At 39.4% G+C, this 17,455-nt stretch overlaps 1 protein-coding gene and 1 long non-coding RNA gene across 5 annotated transcripts in view; one reads left to right on the forward strand and one right to left on the reverse strand.

Annotated features, from left to right (window-relative positions):
• LOC125272071 (hedgehog interacting protein) overlaps positions 1 to 17,455 on the forward strand; it is a 47,182-nt gene that overhangs the window by 14,595 nt on the left and 15,132 nt on the right. For all 4 annotated transcript variants that reach the window (XM_048196650.1, XM_048196651.1, XM_048196647.1 and 1 more), the window contains exons 3-10: positions 2,999 to 3,140; positions 6,061 to 6,262; positions 12,238 to 12,389; positions 13,565 to 13,738; positions 13,861 to 14,004; positions 15,068 to 15,189; positions 16,503 to 16,626; positions 17,278 to 17,408. In XM_048196650.1, coding sequence (XP_048052607.1) covers positions 2,999 to 3,140; positions 6,061 to 6,262; positions 12,238 to 12,389; positions 13,565 to 13,738; positions 13,861 to 14,004; positions 15,068 to 15,189; positions 16,503 to 16,626; positions 17,278 to 17,408 — 1,191 coding nt within the window. The remainder of the gene's footprint in view (positions 1 to 2,998; positions 3,141 to 6,060; positions 6,263 to 12,237; positions 12,390 to 13,564; positions 13,739 to 13,860; positions 14,005 to 15,067; positions 15,190 to 16,502; positions 16,627 to 17,277; positions 17,409 to 17,455) is intronic.
• Positions 2,756 to 17,455, reverse strand: part of LOC125272077 — a 70,532-nt gene continuing 55,832 nt past the window's right edge. Inside the window, exons 4-5 of the long non-coding RNA XR_007185761.1 lie at positions 4,238 to 4,331; positions 2,756 to 3,108 (exon numbers count right to left, since the gene is read on the reverse strand). This is a non-coding gene — a long non-coding RNA (uncharacterized LOC125272077). The remainder of the gene's footprint in view (positions 3,109 to 4,237; positions 4,332 to 17,455) is intronic.

Raw genomic sequence — 17,455 nt, forward strand, 5'->3', positions numbered from 1 at the left:
TGACACCTGCTGGTATGGAAAGGTATTTCTTCTTACGCAGGCGCAGAACGGACATGCTACTTTGCCATTGGGTGTTGAGCGTTAGGGCAACTCTGGACCCAGACGCTGCCTATGTGAGCCAACCCCGCAGTCTGCTTTCGTTGCCACTAGTTCATCTGCGTTGGGTTGGTGTGTTCCGGGCTTTAAGAGGATATATTCCCACCCCTCATCCACACAGACCCTTTTTTGATGACCACGAACACTCACACTCTTAAAAAATAAATAAATAAATAAATTCTGTAGCGATACCATAGAAGAACCATTTTGAGTTGCCCAAAGAACCTTTCAGTTAACAGTTCTTAAAGGTACCTTAAAACCAGTTTTTACAAGATGTAATATAAGTCTAAGGTGTCCCCTGAATGTGTCTGTGAATTTTCAGCTCAAAATACCCCATAGATTTTTTTAAATAAATTTTTTTAACTGCCTATTTTGGGGCATCATTAACTATGGACCGATTCAGACTGCGGCCCCTTTAAATCACGCGCTCCATGCCCCCCGAGCTCTCGACTATAATACAGTGCATTTACAAAGTTCACACAGCTAATATAACCCTCAAATGGATCTTTACAAAATGTTCATCATGCATACTGCATGCATGCGTCGGATCATGTGAGTATGGTATTTGGATGTTTACATTTTATTCTGAATGAGTTTGAGGCTATGCTCCGTGGCTAACGGGCTAACATTACACACTGTTGGAGAGATTTATAAAGAATGAAGTTGTGTTTATGCATTATACAGACTGCAAGTGTTTAAAAATGAAAATAGCGACGGCTCTCTTGTCTCCTTGAATACAGTAAGAAACGATGGTAACTTTAACCGCATTTAACAGTACATTAGCAACATGCTAACAAAACATTTAGAAAGACAATTCACAAATATCACTAAAAATATCATATCATTGATCATGTCAGTTATTATCGCTCCATCTGCCATTTTTCGCTATTGTTCTTGCTTGCTTACCTAGTCTGATGATTCAGCTGTGCACAGATCCAGACGTTAATACTGGCTGCCCTTGTCTAATGCCTTGAACATGAGCTGGCATATGCAAATATTGGGGGCGTACATATTAATGATCCCGACTGTTACGTAACAGTCAGTGTTATATTGAGATTTGCCTATTTTTCTGAGGTCTTTTAAACAAATGAGATTTACACAAGGAGGAGGAAACAATGGTGTTTGAGACTCACTGTATGTCATTTCCATGTACTGAACTCTTGTTATTTAACTATGCCAAGGTAAATTCAATTTTTGATTCTAGGGTACCTTTAAAAGAAGATTTCAATGAAATAAAGAACCCTTTTCCATTACAAGAAACATCTTGTGCATTGGAAAGATTTAATGCATGTTAAAGGTTCTTTACAGAACCATAGTTGCCAATGAAGAACCATTATTTTTAACAGTGCAGAGTCATGAAAAATCTTAAAATTATATCCTCTATGCCTGGAAAAAAAAACATTTACAGTCTTTAGAAATAATAGACAATTTGTATTGTGAATAATATACTATTTCTATCAACAATCTCTATAGTGAATAATATACTTTTTCTACCATATTTTATCCAATTTTTGAATGAATCATTCTTTTTAATTGTTCCGTTGAATCCAAATTGGTTGAACTGGTTCATACAGCAGTCTAAATTATTCATTAGTAAAAAGGTCTGAATCAAACTGATTTCTAAAAATACTTATCCAGCAATCTGAAATAACCAAACTTTGAAAAGACTAGGAAAAATTATGGAAATTTACAAGTGTGGGAACTGCATAAAGGTTCTGACCTCTCAGCTACTATTGACAACAACTCCCAAACCCTTACCTCTCACACCAGCAGGCCCAAGATAACCACTGTGGTTTGTGTGTGGGTGGCATGGCAGTGTGAGTGTAGGTGGTGGTGGGTGTGTTTGTGTTTGATCTTACTGTTGTGTTTAGATGTTTAGGGATATCCTATCACCTCTGTTGTTGGTGCTGCTGCCTCACTCCCACCCGTAGCCCCCTTCCTCAGACGGCATGGGGGACTCGTTGGAGATGAAAGGAAGGAGAGGAGTGTGTTTGTGTTTCTATCACTGCTGTATTTGCTCTACTCCTCCCCATGAGAGGGTTTAGCTAAGGTGGTAACCATATCAGTGTGGTTTTTAGGTAATGCTGGGGCTGCCAAACCGAGTCCTGTTCTCTCCCCTTGTCGTCGTACTACTCATTCAGCCAAAAGCAAGACGGTTCCTAGAAACTGACCACGATTTAGGTGCCACATGCTTAATATTTCAGGTTTTTCATTGCATTCCTCAACTCTAGATGTGTGAATTATGGTGAATTTATTTTGGCTACTACTGGAGAAATAAATAAGGGTGTTTTCCCTGAAAGTAAGCAAGCAAACCTAATCTCTGAAATATAATCAATCAGTTTGGGTGTGTACTTATCATTTATTTGGACTTGACCTGCATGTTTCTACTGAAAAATATAACAGTGAAGGAGATACAGAGACAGACTGAGCGTTTGGCATTTTTGGGTTTAATTAAACTCGCAACATACAGACCACACATGTCTGAAATGGTTTATAATACCTTACTGGGGTTCAACCAGCACATCATTGTAGCACTCAGAACTGTGTATCAATGTGGCTCTGTCAAATATGACCGTTTATAACAAATGGTTAAAGATCTGGACTGGTATGAATGACCATGACTTGCACTTGTCAGATATGAGAGGCAAAAACAAATGTCTTGATTTGAGACTCAGTACTTTATAAATGCACCATAGACAAGATTGGAATTGAGCTTGGCACCGGAATCACCACCAAAACGTCCACACAATAAGCCGTCTGATGGCTGAGGACATACTTGAATCGAGTACAGCTTTGACTGTAGGGGATTCAGTTGGTTTTGGAGGTTATTACATCATCAATGGACCCTGTGTGGTGTCTATCTCAGGCTGAGACCAGTTGTCTGTCTGTCTGTGTTTTTTAGAACTGTTCCAAGCCGACGTGGATGAGTTCTGCCAGTACTATGGAAGGAAGGACGGAGGGCTGTGCTTTCCAGATTTTCACCGAAAGCAGTTGCGCCGAGATTCCAACTACCTGTTAGATGAAAAAATAGAAGTGATTAACAGGTATATTTAATTCAATTTTACACACATTTTTTTATAATTACTGTTGAAAACAATTCTGATTTCAGCTTAGTTTGTTTTATATGGTATATTCAACAGAGTTTTTAAATTGTACACGAATAGTTCACCCAAAATTCTGATAAAATTAAGAGTTAATTTATGAAGAAAATCCTGGCCAGTCTTTGCAATACAATGAAAGTGAAATGGGGCTGTCAAGCTCCTTCAAAATGGCAATGGTCCACATGACTTGTGCGATATATGATAAAAATTTTAACAAATAAAAATATTGACAAAACTCTCAACACCTGCCCTAGTGCTTTTTAGCACATCGATGAGAGTATAGAAGAAAAGTAACAATGTCTGATTTGTGAACTAATCGTTCTTTTTGATGAATCAGTTACACCAGTTTGAATGATTCATAAATTATTTGGACTGACTGGTTCTGAAATTCATCTCTGACTCAATCGTGTTGCAACAACCAATGGCATGGAAGATTATGAATGAATAACCACTTTGATTTTGTTAAGTCAAGTCAAGTCACCTTTATTTATATAGCGCTTTTTACAATGCAGATTGTGTCAAAGCAGCTTTACATTGATAACCGGTATATAATTTTGGCTGCATAGCAGCTCTTGAAGAATAGCGTCAATGCAGGCAGATCAAAGCACTGTTGAATATCAAATGTCAAGATAAATGTCAAGTGAATGTCAGTATGGTCACAAATTGTACTGTATGACTTCAGAAGACTTGGAACCTAGTGAAACTAGTGAAGTTGTATGGGCTACTTTTACAGTAATTTTGCATCCTTTTTGACACTTGAAAGCTCCAGTTCCCATATAATGTAACTGCATGGAAAAGAGGTCCAGTACATTATTCAAAATTGACATGAGGGTGATTAAATAATGATGAAATTTCCATGTTTTGGATGAACTATTCTGTGTAATGACATCTGCTTGTAACAACATTCATCATCAAGCATGAGAGAAACTTCCTTACCGTCATCCCATGTCCCATGGCCCATTATGACTGGCCTGCTTTGACTACTAGGTCATCAGGGTAGCCTGAACAAGGTCACTAGAGACAAGACACGCCTGACTAACCTTCCATGTCACAACATTCCTGCATGTACTCGTTGACTGGTCCACTGCCCCCTTTTCCAAACCAGAGCTTTGTGTCCAGACTGAGTTTAGCCAGCTTTAAGAACACAAAGAAAGTGCTTATACTGCAGGAGCTCTGATCCGATAGTGACAGTCAGAGGGCTTTGACCATTTGTGACAGGACACGGTGACGGATGTCAACTGAGACTGGCTCTGATGAAAATTAAGCTCATAGCTGATTATCCTGCTGATTGTAACCTCAGAATAGTGTTATTCACTTTGTACAACTTTTTATATATATATGTACAGTCACCAATACCACCTGTAGGACTCAAAAGATCTGGGGTGTGTTTCCCAAAAGCATCGTTAGCCAACTATGGTCACAAGTTCAGTTGTTACTAACGTAGTTCAATGATTCTACATTTCCCAAAACCTTAGTTCCAGCGTACATTCTCAAAAAGCATCGCAAATTTGGGTGGTTGGAACGACAGCTCTCGAGCTGTGCTTAGAAGCATAGTTTCTTGTTTTTATGACGTGGACTTCATGAGAGGTCATGTTCTTGGGCACAATATGCAAGTCTAACATGTAGTACATTCTATATCTTTCATTCCATTTAGATATATATTTATTTAAATCTATACATTTTGTTGTCAAAAATTACCACTGTTCTTCAAGAATGCCAATGAGATCCATAAGAACTTCATATATAGCCTATGAGAGTATGGCAATTACAAACTGCATGTAAACGTGATATAAAAAAAAAAATGAACTGCTTTCTGTTGTTTAATGTAAATGAACTTTAATAATGTGTCATAAATTGCGATCTTGATCAATTAATTAGCAGAAGTTTTTACTCCATTATCTGCGTAATGTCATTAACAGCGGTCTGATATTGTTGAACCAACGTGGTTCAAACGACAGAGATGCAACCATGTTACTATGGTTTTGAGAAACAGTCACAACTAGCTAATTAATCCCTCCAACTATACATCGTACTATGGTAGTCAAACAGTGAGTTACGTTGTTGTAAGAGAAACACACTCCTGATCTTTTATACCACGTGTGTCAGTGTCACCCTCGGCATACCTTTACTTCACCTCAGTTATTAAAGCGATCTGATTTAATGACACCTTTCAGTGAAGTGTGCCCTTCATCTCCTTGCTGACCCCAGTTGAGTGTTAACTGTGATAAATGCCTCACTTTCATGTGACCTTCTGAGGCAAATAATCATGAGCTGTGAATCCACCGTGTGTTTTGAGAAGGCCCTGAGCCCACAGTCATTGTAAACGAACGTCATAATTCTTCATCGGACCTCCCAGTGCGAAGGGCCAGTAAAGCAACATATCTGATCGGGCAAAGTGACTGCTATCGCGTCAGTCTGACGTTACTCTACAGCCCAGGCATGGGATGTCAGGCATACGTTCACTGCCAGTCCACCCCCTATTACATCAATGGAAAATCCCTCCAAGACTGCTTGTTAACAGGAGCACCGCTGATGCCCTTGTTTTATTTAAGGCATAATGTGAGTTGGTGTGCCCCCACATCAAATGTGACTTGCGGTTAATGGAACACTTGTTTCACAGCTTGAGAGCCCCCAACGTCTGACTATGTTAAATGAACTTCCACTGTGGTTTTTTATTCAGTCTACTCCCAAACCAGTTTGTCAAGTAGAAAAATTGTTTATAACAATTCCACTTACACAGTTATACTGTTAACAACAAAAATTAGACTTATAGTTCTTGAATTTGATTGGTACAGGTAAATTACAACAGTTCTAAAGCCTGATGCATAACTAAATTTCTAATCTTGCCATTCCCTTCGTACAGAAAACATAAACACAATTGCTACTGCGCTCAGGAGATCCTTAGTGGTCTTCGACAGCCTGTTGGTGTGGTGCATTGTGGGGATGGATCACAGCGGCTTTTTATTTTGGAGAAGGAAGGCTTTGTACGAATCCTAACACACAACATGGAGCTCCTAAAAGAGCCTTTTCTGGACATTCATAAGCTGGTCCAAAGCGGTATGAAGGTAAGTGGCACTCAGCTTTTGTTTGTTGGTATTGTGGAGTTATCAGTGGGTTGGATTGACAGTAAATGTGTGTTTTATATATTTAAAAATGTGCTCAGGGATTTTTTTTTTTCCTAATTAAAAAGTGTTATATGTAAACAAAGAAATAAATATGAGATGTATGTTTACATTCATGTGCACTTATACCAGATTAAGATTACAATCTCATCTGTGGCCTGAAAATTGCATGTTATAGATAATATTGTGAACAATGAATCCATGTATGTATAATTTTTTGTTTAATTGAAATATCATAACTTGATCTTCTGGTGAAAATGACTTCTCTCTGGTGGTGAATGCTGAACTTCTCCAATCATTTATTCTGCTGCAAGCTCACATTAATTTTTGAGCGCATTACTACATCTCAAAATCTAATCAACAACTAACTGATAGAACCAAGTCCCTGGCCCTACATATATTTTATTCTACAATAATCCCTTTCACTCTGATGTATGTCACAGTATGGAAAAAAAAAAAAACGTCCGTTTGATTGTGACTTATTTAGCATACTTATTTAGCATGATGCTGCATCCAAGACCAAGACAAATGCCATGTCGGCTAACGCAACATCAACCAAAAATGACAGAGAGCACCTTTATACAATGCAAATAAGTCATCAGGATTGTTTATTCCAAATCATATCCTAGTGGATTGATACATGCCTCTAATACATTCTTTCAAGTATTTTTGAAAGATGCTAATAATAAAGTTTTAGCTAAACTTAAACAGGTTTTTTCTCCCAACATTGCTGACATATCTGCCTCTGATGAGGAACTAGCTCCTAATTGATATTCATGCAGCCTGACCTCCCACCATCAGAGAAGTCTGTCTCCCATAAATCAGGAAGCCTTGCTGAAACCTGAAAGATCTGTTGTTCATCATTTTGGTTTGGCACCTTCTCAGACAAAGCCGAGGTGGGAGAAATGAAGCCCCCTAACAGAATAGAATCTTATAGGAGCACAATAACAACTTCTATGGATTTATTTCCATTTTTCCTCTCCTCCTACCACAAATCAAAACCTGAATGGAGGGTGATACTGAAGCCAAAAATAGTGTTGGCACAACAATTATATTATTATACAAATGTATTCTGTATGTGGGCTTCTATGTGTGTGGTTTGCTTGCTGTCAACCTGACTGCCAGCAGAGGAAACCTTGTGTTTGGTTGTTGAGGATCAGTGAGAAAGGCTGAAATGTTGCCAGCTGTAGCATTTGCTTACATGCATGTCTGTCAGCAGTAGTTATGGCGTGTGTCACAACAGATGTTTATCTGCCCCCACAAGAACTGAGGCATTCTGTAATTCGAGAACATTTCATTTAGGAAGTGTCCGGAGATGTAGGAAGAGACCTGCTTTTTGACAGGAAGTTTATGTATATTGCATACCTCCTGTTGCTTCACTTATAAAGGGAGAAAGAGCAATTATGGAGTCAACATGCAATAGCCCCACAGGAAAGACCCCAAATGTGCCTTATCATCATTAAACATAATTGGCTGTGGATAAAGCAATCATTATGACAATTAGAGTAAGCTCAAGCCCCAGCGGTCCCCAAGAGTGCTATTCTGTCAAGTTTGTCCAAGTCATTCTGAGTAAGCCATGTTTACTTGGAGCATCAACAGGACATGTGCCCTTTGTGCCCGTGGAAGGCCTTGAGACCCGCTGGGACCCAACTTGGGCATGAAGGGGAATGATAGTGTTTTATCATGACTTTGATTCTAATGTTCTGTATTTCCTTCAAGCCCAATCCCCTCTCTGCCAATTAAGCCAAACTGCTTGAAAACAATGCTCTGTCTACTTGAGGGAGTCTCCCAGAGCACTGTGGGTGTTCTCTGATGAAACCATATCTCTTCACTCACTCACACACACACACACACACACACACACACACACACACACACACACACACACACACACACACACACTCACACAATGTGTGACACTATCAAATATTCTGTGCAACTTGCGCTTTTCAGATCACTGCTAGAAGTTTTGTACTGAAAAGCAAAGACACCCTCTCCTCCATGTACTGGTCATCTCCCCTCTCTCATATTTTAAAATATTAGATAATTTGACCTTTTTATGACAAGTCAAGGTTAGGTCAGGATGTAAAATGTCATGTTGTTTGACTCTCCAAAAACTTAAATGCAACCCATAAACTATTCAAGGTGTAAGGAAAATATGACTTTTTAGTTGATGGTTAACACCACATAACATTTTTAGAGAATTGTTGCATAAATTATACTTTAAAACCATATGAAACCATATTTGTTTTATGCTTTTTTTGAAAGATTTTTTCTTTTTCTTTATCGTAGACACTCTTATCTGTCATTGACCCAAATGTCTCAATTCTGATCTTCCAATGAAAGAGTCAAAGATCAAATTCCTAATACCTTGTTGGTTTTGGCCTAGCGGAGACAGCTTTGCCTTTTTGCTTCTGCTGCATTGATCTCAAAGGTGGATTGCACTGGCTGCTGTGGAAGCATGCCATACGATTGTGGTCCTGTTTGATTTATTTCAAACTACTTTATTACACATCTGTGGCAAGTCGTCAAGCGCAATCCTGCACCAGCCTGACTACCATGAACTGGTTTCAGCAAAGGAAGGGTGGGTAACACTTTATTTTACAGTGTCCTTGTTACATTGGTTACATGTACTTACAATAATAATAACAGTAAATTATGCATAATTACATGCAACCAACCCTTATCATACCCTAACCCTATAGTAAGTACATGTTGTTAATTAATATTAATCTGTACTTAAATATATAATTACACTGTAACATTGACACCTTAAAATAAAGTGTAACTGAAGAGTGCTATCATTGGTGCTTAAATAGTTAACTACCAGTTGACTATTTTGGGATGACTTGAAAACTCGTTACCGTGTTCCAGATGCTGAAAAAGAGTCATACAGTGACAAGCAAAATCTTGAAGCGTAGGATTTCAGCGCCCTAAAGTGTTTATCTTCTAAACTATTTGTGTGAAAGAGCACTGAATCAGTCCATGTTGACATGATAGGTACACAAGTATGGTACTGCTTTGTTGTTGTCCTTGCTAGAAGTAGTGAAGAAGACATCTGCACGCAATGTGAGCGTAGTTCCATTGTGGTGTATCAACTAACTCAACGGGTCCAGCTGCAAAAAAACTATTTCTTGCCGAAGCAAATAGATCACAGCATGTTGTGCACTCTGTCACTTGACACGCACAGCTGTTGAGCTCTTTCAGCTAGACGAGCAGGAGGGCTCTTGACTCTGTCAAAAAATAAGTATCCTAGCTTTGACAAATGGACCTTTTCCTCTCTCGTCCTTTGACTCTTTTAACAGTTCTCTTTGAGAAACAGCCACTGCTTCGCTGTCATCTTGCATAGCTTCCTCTGAGTTCCTGGCCGAGGTTTAGACTTTGCGAGGACCCCCGAGACAGGATGAGCACCTGTGATAGAGCCATTCAGAAGATTTGTGGATTGCTCCAGAGAGCTGCCGCTGTAATGAGTGAATGTTATCCTACGATTCGATCTGCTCTTTTCACTGCTTGAAAGTGAGCGATCCTCACCCAGAACTCCAGTACTGTCACAGGATTAATGTGTGTTAACAGGTGGAGGAGGGGGATTTGACTTGGGTCTTGGGATTCATTGTGTTGAACTAAATGGAGCTCTGAATTAGTGTGAGCATTTCAGATTGCCTTTGAGGTAGACACGCATTGTTTTTCTCCAATCAGCTCGGGTGGAATGCCTCTTTATGTAGGATTGCCTGAGCCAATAAGGATCAAAAGGTGCTCAGAAACAATGTGCAAGCCAGGCCATGCATCAAGCCCTGAAAGGCAAGCAGCTGCCGATGGGTTGGGTGGGGGGCTAGGAGGGAGGCGATAGTGCTCTGTTCCTGTCTGCAAATTCATCTGACCCTGATGTATTCTCACTAGCATTCTTCCTGAGAAGCTGTTACAACCTAATCTTTGGACTGTCAAAGCAACAGGCAATGCACAGAATGCTTACAATAACATAGTGTAGAACCTCTTTTGAAGCCACATTTCAGAGCTGAAGTGTTCCTATCGACATAAGCATGCTGCAATGTTAACCTGATTAAATGTCTATCTAAAGTTCTCGTGGCTGCTACAGTGGAACAGTGTATACTAGCTTTGCAAATAAGCTGAGGCTTGTACACATAGCCCTACATCTGCTATGATGGATGGAGGGAGGCTATCATGAAGTTTGTCTTCTCTTAATTAAGTTTTTGGTAGCACCCAGAGGACTGGGCCTGGAAAAGTAACGTTTTTTTTGTGCCTACTTGTTGAAGGAACGATCATTAGCAAAAGCTAATATTTCAGCTAATTTACAGTTGTTCTTTGGTGGTCCCTGGCCTGAGATCATACGACTCTCTGGAATTCTTAACTTGACCTGCTCCCTCTGTGTTTGTTTTGGGATTCAGGTCAGTGCATCAGGAGTCCAACATGTTGGGAGGGAGTTTCGGGGAAAGGAAGAATGTTTCATTCGAAAATGCAGAGAAAGGATAAATTATATCAACCTGCTGTTAACTCAACCCAACCTCATTTTGTGTTTGATTAATGTAGAACAGACATTTAATGGGCACCACAAAGTTTTGCTCATGTTTTTGCTCTTTGTGGTCAACTAAAGAGGCCTCCTGAGTGTTATTATTCCTGTCCCTACAGATCCAATTCGAACTCCTCTGGAGCATTCCAGAGATGGAGCGCTAGAACTTGAAGCCTATCCGAATTGGATTACTTCAGCACAGCCCAACAGAGCCGCTCTGACCAATTTATGATCTGTATGTTTTGGCGTGTACCGTGAGCTGAACCACACCGTTAACTTCAGCAATCCACAGAAGACCTCTCTTTGCTAAATTCCTGTGAGAAATAAGAAAGGAATGCCACAGAGATGGCACAGCCAGCTAATTTCATGAAAACTCTATTTGTTTACTTATTTGACAGCCAATATCACTAAATTGTTAGTGTATGTGTTGTCATTAAACTGCTGTTATGTCTTATCCCAAAGCATTAAATCATAATCACTTTTCAGAGACTTTCCTCAAACCCATTTGTTCATTCATTGATTTGTTCCTTCATTCATGAGGCATACGCTTAGCAATCCGTTCATTCATTTGTGTTACCAGAAAGAAAACAAAGTTGGAAAGATGAAAGAGAGGAAAGCCCAACATTATTACTTTCCCCAGGAACTAAAGCGACATAGCTGCTTATTACAACAGGCTATGATGAGTGGACCACCAGAGTAGTGACAACTCATGTAGTTGCCTCCGGGATGAGAGGTTTTACCTATTACACAAGCAATTTCAATGTTTTCCAACTTGTTGCCAAGACAGTGGGAGTGTTTTTTTTTTCTTCTGTCCATTCTTTTTCTTGCCTCTCTCAAATTTTGCACGGGTTTAAAAATAAAAAAGAGAGAGAGGAAAGAGGGTGAACAGGGGGGCTAAAGGAATCCTGGACTTTTGTGCTCTCTATGAACTGCGAGTGAGCTAATGAATTGTTTCAGCCACTCAGCACTGCATTCACGGATATCCCCCAAAGATTACACACACAAATCACTTGCACAATGGAGGCCACAAGGAGGGCCTGGGCATCCCAGAGGAGCCTGGCCCCAAATACAAGCGTCTATAACCAAGACAGGGTTGGTGAAAAGGTGGGTGTGGAGGGGGTTTGCTTGAAGTCAAATGTTTTATAATCATTTGTAATGCAGTAGTCAAGGAGAGGGGAGGTAAGAAAAAGCAAGGGGGCAATAGGGCATGGGGTAACTGGCCCCCATATGGAGAGAGACTGAGATGGAGAAACACAGAGAGAAAAAGGAGAGAGAGGGGGGGGGGGGGGGGGGGGGTATAGGGAGGCACTGCTTTAGCATTTTGCAGATCAAAAATAAAAAAAAAGGACATAATTAACTTCTGGATTCTTTGTGTACCCCATCTGACTTGTAGGGAGGAGATGAAAGGGGCTTGCTAAGCCTTGCATTCCACCCCAATTATAAGAAAAATGGAAAGCTCTACGTCTCCTACACAACCAACCAGGAGCGCTGGGCTATCGGACCACACGACCACATTCTTCGTGTAGTCGAGTACACAGTGTCCAGGTAATGGGAAACCAGTCACAGCTTGACCAAGCACAGGGGTAATATATATATATATATATATATATATATATATATATATATAAAATTGTCTCAAAAAAGTACAAATTTGTTAATGACAAAACCATGCTTTATTCACACATTTGGTCCCCCCAATGTCAATATGTGGTGAGGACCTTGGATCAAACACTTTACACATGGACTTGCATGCGTAATGTTTGTTTTCCATGTGGTTTTGGATCTGTCTTGAGATGCCGAGCTCCTCATGAAATGCTTTCACTGACAGTGATGAATGTTTTATAGAGATATGTAATCACAACATATAATTATCATGAAAACTGACATCCATTCTGATTGTGTTTTGATCCCCAGCTGCAATGCAAACACCCAGCATTAACAAAACAAGCTGAAGTATACATTTCATCTTAATCACATTGTAAATGAGCCTTTCAGATGCCAAGCTTGCCAGTGTCATCTGGATGGGAGTTATAATCAGGCTTTGACTTTTCTTTTTTTCGGTGTTACTGATTTTTAGGGGCAATTTATCATTTTTTTTAAACTTTAAATATATTAAAATATATATTTTATATTTGAATTTTATATAACTTGAACCACTTTTTCACTACGTGGTACTACTCGGTTCGGTTCGGCTCGGCTCGCTTTACTTTCGGTTTGCTTTTCAATTGCAGTTAGTACTGCTTCAAAGTGGGTGGGATTATAGACTGATCGTTATAATTGTGCCGCCTCTACTGCGGTGGATCCGCTCCTCGTCTACCAATGAGTCTGCACCTCACCTACTGACCACGATACAGCCATTTTCTTTTTTCAAGTTGCGTGCGACGGTTGTTTAAAGCAAGTTGTTTTGCCAATAAATGATACTGCGGTGGCTGTTACTTAAATTGTTATTTAAATCTAGCGGGTGTGGTGTCTCGTGTTTCAAATCCAATGACGCTGGTAGTGACGAATCTCTCTGACCAATCAATCACGTCACGTTTAGTATTGGTACGGCTCGCTTGGAACCTCAACCTCAAAGTTTTTACCATTTCCGTATCGAGCCGTCCAATGCAGTGGGAAAGTGGATATGCTTCAGCATCCCTGCGACCCTAAACAGGACAAGAGTTTTGGAAAATGGATGGATGTAGTTTTGTGTTTTAATGTATTGTAATATTTGGTTTTAGGAAAAATCCGAACCAGGTTGACACAAGGACTACTCGGGTGTTAATAGAAGTAGCTGAGCTCCACCGAAAGCATCTGGGAGGGCAGCTTCTCTTTGGGCCTGATGGGCTTCTGCACATAATTTTAGGTGATGGCATGATCACCTTGGACGATATGGAAGAGATGGATGGTCTGAGGTACAGTATTGAATGCAGTAGCTATGATAAATCAGGCACTATTGATGAGTCAATCTATGATGCTAAATAGTGATTACAGTATTGTTTAAAATATGTTCAGTGGAGTTTTTTTTCTGCCATAGTGATTTCACAGGATCTCTCCTTCGGGTAGATGTGGACACCGATAGTTGTAGTACGCCCTACTCTATACCCAGAAACAACCCCTATTTCAACAGCACAAATCAGCCCCCTGAAATATTTGCCCATGGACTGCATGACCCAGGAAGGTAAGGTCAAATATTTCACTTACTTTCCTTTCTAAAAAAAAACAAAAAAACAATATAGCCAAAAGTAAGTGGATATTCAAACATCACATTGATTGTCAAGCATTTAATTCCCAAATTAGTCCTCCCTAACAGCTGATCTATGAAGTCTTTCCATTATATGTTGTAAAATGCATGTGAGAATTTGCACCCATTCAGACTTAAGCCCAAAGTATACTTAGTTTTTTTTACACGTACGCGCACATTTGAATGCACAACCTTGCAAAGTATACTTCATTTGACTCACACATGAACACAGTGTATGAGTGAGTTCGACTCGTGCGCGGTTTTGAGCAATCTCTCGCCACAAGTTACAACCCATGTAAACATCTTTGTATTCTTTCATGCTAGAGTTGTACTTTCTAAGGACAATCTCTCATCTGTGTAGCCCTCCATTGTCACTGTAGCTTGCATGTGTTCCGGTCTGTTCAGTTTACAGCTTTTTTTTTTTTTGACTACCTTGTGAATTGATGCCCCCAGGGCACGGTTGCCACCTTGTGGATAAACAAATTACTGCAACAACAAAAAAATGTGCATTTGTAACCCACAAAAATCCGGTGATGTACATACAGTACGCACGTACTATTCTGATGATGCGCGTCACGCGCATTGTACCCTTGCATACGCATAAAATGTGAAGTATATTTTGGGCTTTAAACATCAGTAAGGTCAGAAACTGATGTTTGGCGATGGGGTCTGGCTTCCAGTTCATTGGAGCTCAGGTCTGGGCTTTGTGCAGGCTGGACAAGTTCTTCTACACCAGACGCAGTAAATCATTTCTTTATGAACCTCGCTTTGGAAAAGGGCCCACCCAAACTGTTACCACAAAGGTGGAAGCACACAGTTCTCTAGAATGTAATTGTGTGCCATAGCATTAAGGTTTTTATGTAATTAAGAGACCTTGCCAAACCTATGAATTAGAATTATATATCGTATAATTAAATTAATGGTAATATAACAAATATCAGTGTTGTTTAAATTGCTGCTGTCTTGAGAAATGCATTGCAAATAATACTTTGTGTTCTAGGTGTGCAGTGGATAAGCTTCGCATGGACACCAATGGGAGTCTGCTGATCCTGTGCACAGATACTGTTGGCAAAAATACGACAACAGGCAGGATCCTACAGGTCATCAAAGGAAAAGACTACGGTATGTCTGTTAGAAGTGGCTGGTTTCTGAAAACATGATGGATTACTGTACAAGCAGAAAAGCTTTTCAACAAGCCAAGTAGTTCCAACCAGGCAACCACTCAAAAAGTTCCTGTATTGTGTTTCAGAAAGCATTAAATTATCAGTCCATGTACTGGTTATAAAATAATGTTCAGTTTTTATGCTGAGAACCGAATGTCTTCGATGGAATGAGGGTACGTTCCAAAAAAATGAAAAAAAAAAACAAAACAAAAAAACAATCAATGCGTTATTCAAGAATACCATTACAATACTATTGTTTCATAATGTGAGAACACACTTTAAATATAAAATACTTTTCATTCCTGGGGGCATACAAGCACATATACAACAATATAATTTATAGCTGTCAAAGAGCATTTATATGGTCATTTATTACTTTGTTGAAACAAAGAATGACCAACATAGCAGTTCATCTCTCAGTCGTGCTGACTAAGACCCTAAATCAATACCAGAAGTGGATATTTATAATTTCCTATGGCCAAAGTAATGGATTGGCTTTCTTGTACTCCTTACACATTTACAGCAAACAAATATGGCTCTCTCCCAACCAATGCATTTAAACCCCTAAATGATTGACTCACAAGTGTGCCAAATTACCCCAAACACCAGGCTATTTACGATGTTAAACCATCACCATGGTGAATGACTTACTTCATTAAATCACATTTTATTGTTTTACGGGGCTCTGACTGTAACATTATAATACTCGCCATTCCCTAAGCTGCTGTAATCTTTGTAGCCATACAAACTTACACAAATTACACAAACACTCAATAGTAATTGTAGGATTACCTCACCCTTTCTCCGTTCCTCTCGTGTCCATTCCCTAATCCATTTGAGCTATAATGTGAACTTAACAGTGCTCAAACTGAATGTTAATAAGGACATTTAGTGAAATGAACACAGCCCTCCATATCAAGTTTACTTAGTGTTTTTATAACTGTCTGGGGAATAGCTAATTAAAACCACCCTGTGTGAAGTGCTAATGGTCTCTTGACAGATTGTGGTAAACATGGATATCCCTTACACAAACAAAGAAAACTGTTATTATGGTGATAAATCAACTTTGCAACACATGTAGGATGGTGATTGAAGACATTTAGTTTGTTAAATGTGTAAAATTGAGTTATCTAAACAATACAGATGATTAGGATTCATTTCTGTTAACTCAAATAACCCATAAAACTCATAAAATGTACAACCACACGTCGACTTGTTGCTTGGTTTTGCTTTTCTTTCTTAATAGTGAGTTGTTGGTGTGTCTGCCCACAGAAAATGAACCATCTATGTTTGACTTGGGGTCAAATGGAGGTGCAACCCCAGTCGGTGGTTTTATCTACAGGGGATGTCAGTCAAGAAGACTTTATGGAAGTTATGTATTTGGAGACAAAAATGGGTATGTTCCCTTGTTATAGGATGTGATATTAAAATGATTAATTATGCTAAATTACTTTCTATCTTTGCACTTCTAGTACAACTTGTATCTTATCTTCTATCACTCCTAGTACAACTCGTATGTATCTTATATACAGATAAACACAGTCAGAGGTACAAAATAGTTATGTTTCCAAAAAAACATATTGAGCTCCCATTTTAATATTCCTCCTCATTGCTAGAGTTTAGTGGTAATCATTCAACTGTAAAAGGAAACTGCCATCTTTCCTGTGTTTTTGACTGTGCCAACACACGCACACTGACTTGCCACATACCCCAATGAGGAAAAAGAGCTTTTTCAGGGTAAATTGAGAACAGGTTTCCTGCCAGGTCAATTGGCTGCCGGTATATGTTTTTCACACTTTGCACTGATTTGTAATTCATCCTCCTCCACTATCAGCCTGCCTTTTTTGTCAACAGTGAGAGATAAACTGTAGAAAAGAAATTGTTCCTGGAAATCCAAAGCAGTAAATTATCCCTAATGTTTTGTAATGTCATTTTGTTTTTTGTAACAAGCAAGATGTTCACTCAAATCTGAAGCATCATAAATGATAGACCGCAAAGAGTATTGGAGTATTTATGATTTAAACCTCTGACTGTATGATTGTTTCAGGAACTTCAGAATTCTCCAGAGGCCTTCAGAAGACAGATCGTGGCAAGAGAAGCCTCTTTGTCTTGGTACTAGCAGTTCCTGTGGTTCCTCGCTGGTAGGCCACATCCTGGGGTTTGGCGAAGATGAATTAGGTCAGTGAGCTCTCAATAAGCTTTATGTGTGTTCATTTCACCACAAA

Source organism: Megalobrama amblycephala, linkage group LG7, assembly GCF_018812025.1.
Source record: "Megalobrama amblycephala isolate DHTTF-2021 linkage group LG7, ASM1881202v1, whole genome shotgun sequence".
NCBI classification, from domain to species: Eukaryota; Metazoa; Chordata; class Actinopteri; order Cypriniformes; family Xenocyprididae; genus Megalobrama; species Megalobrama amblycephala.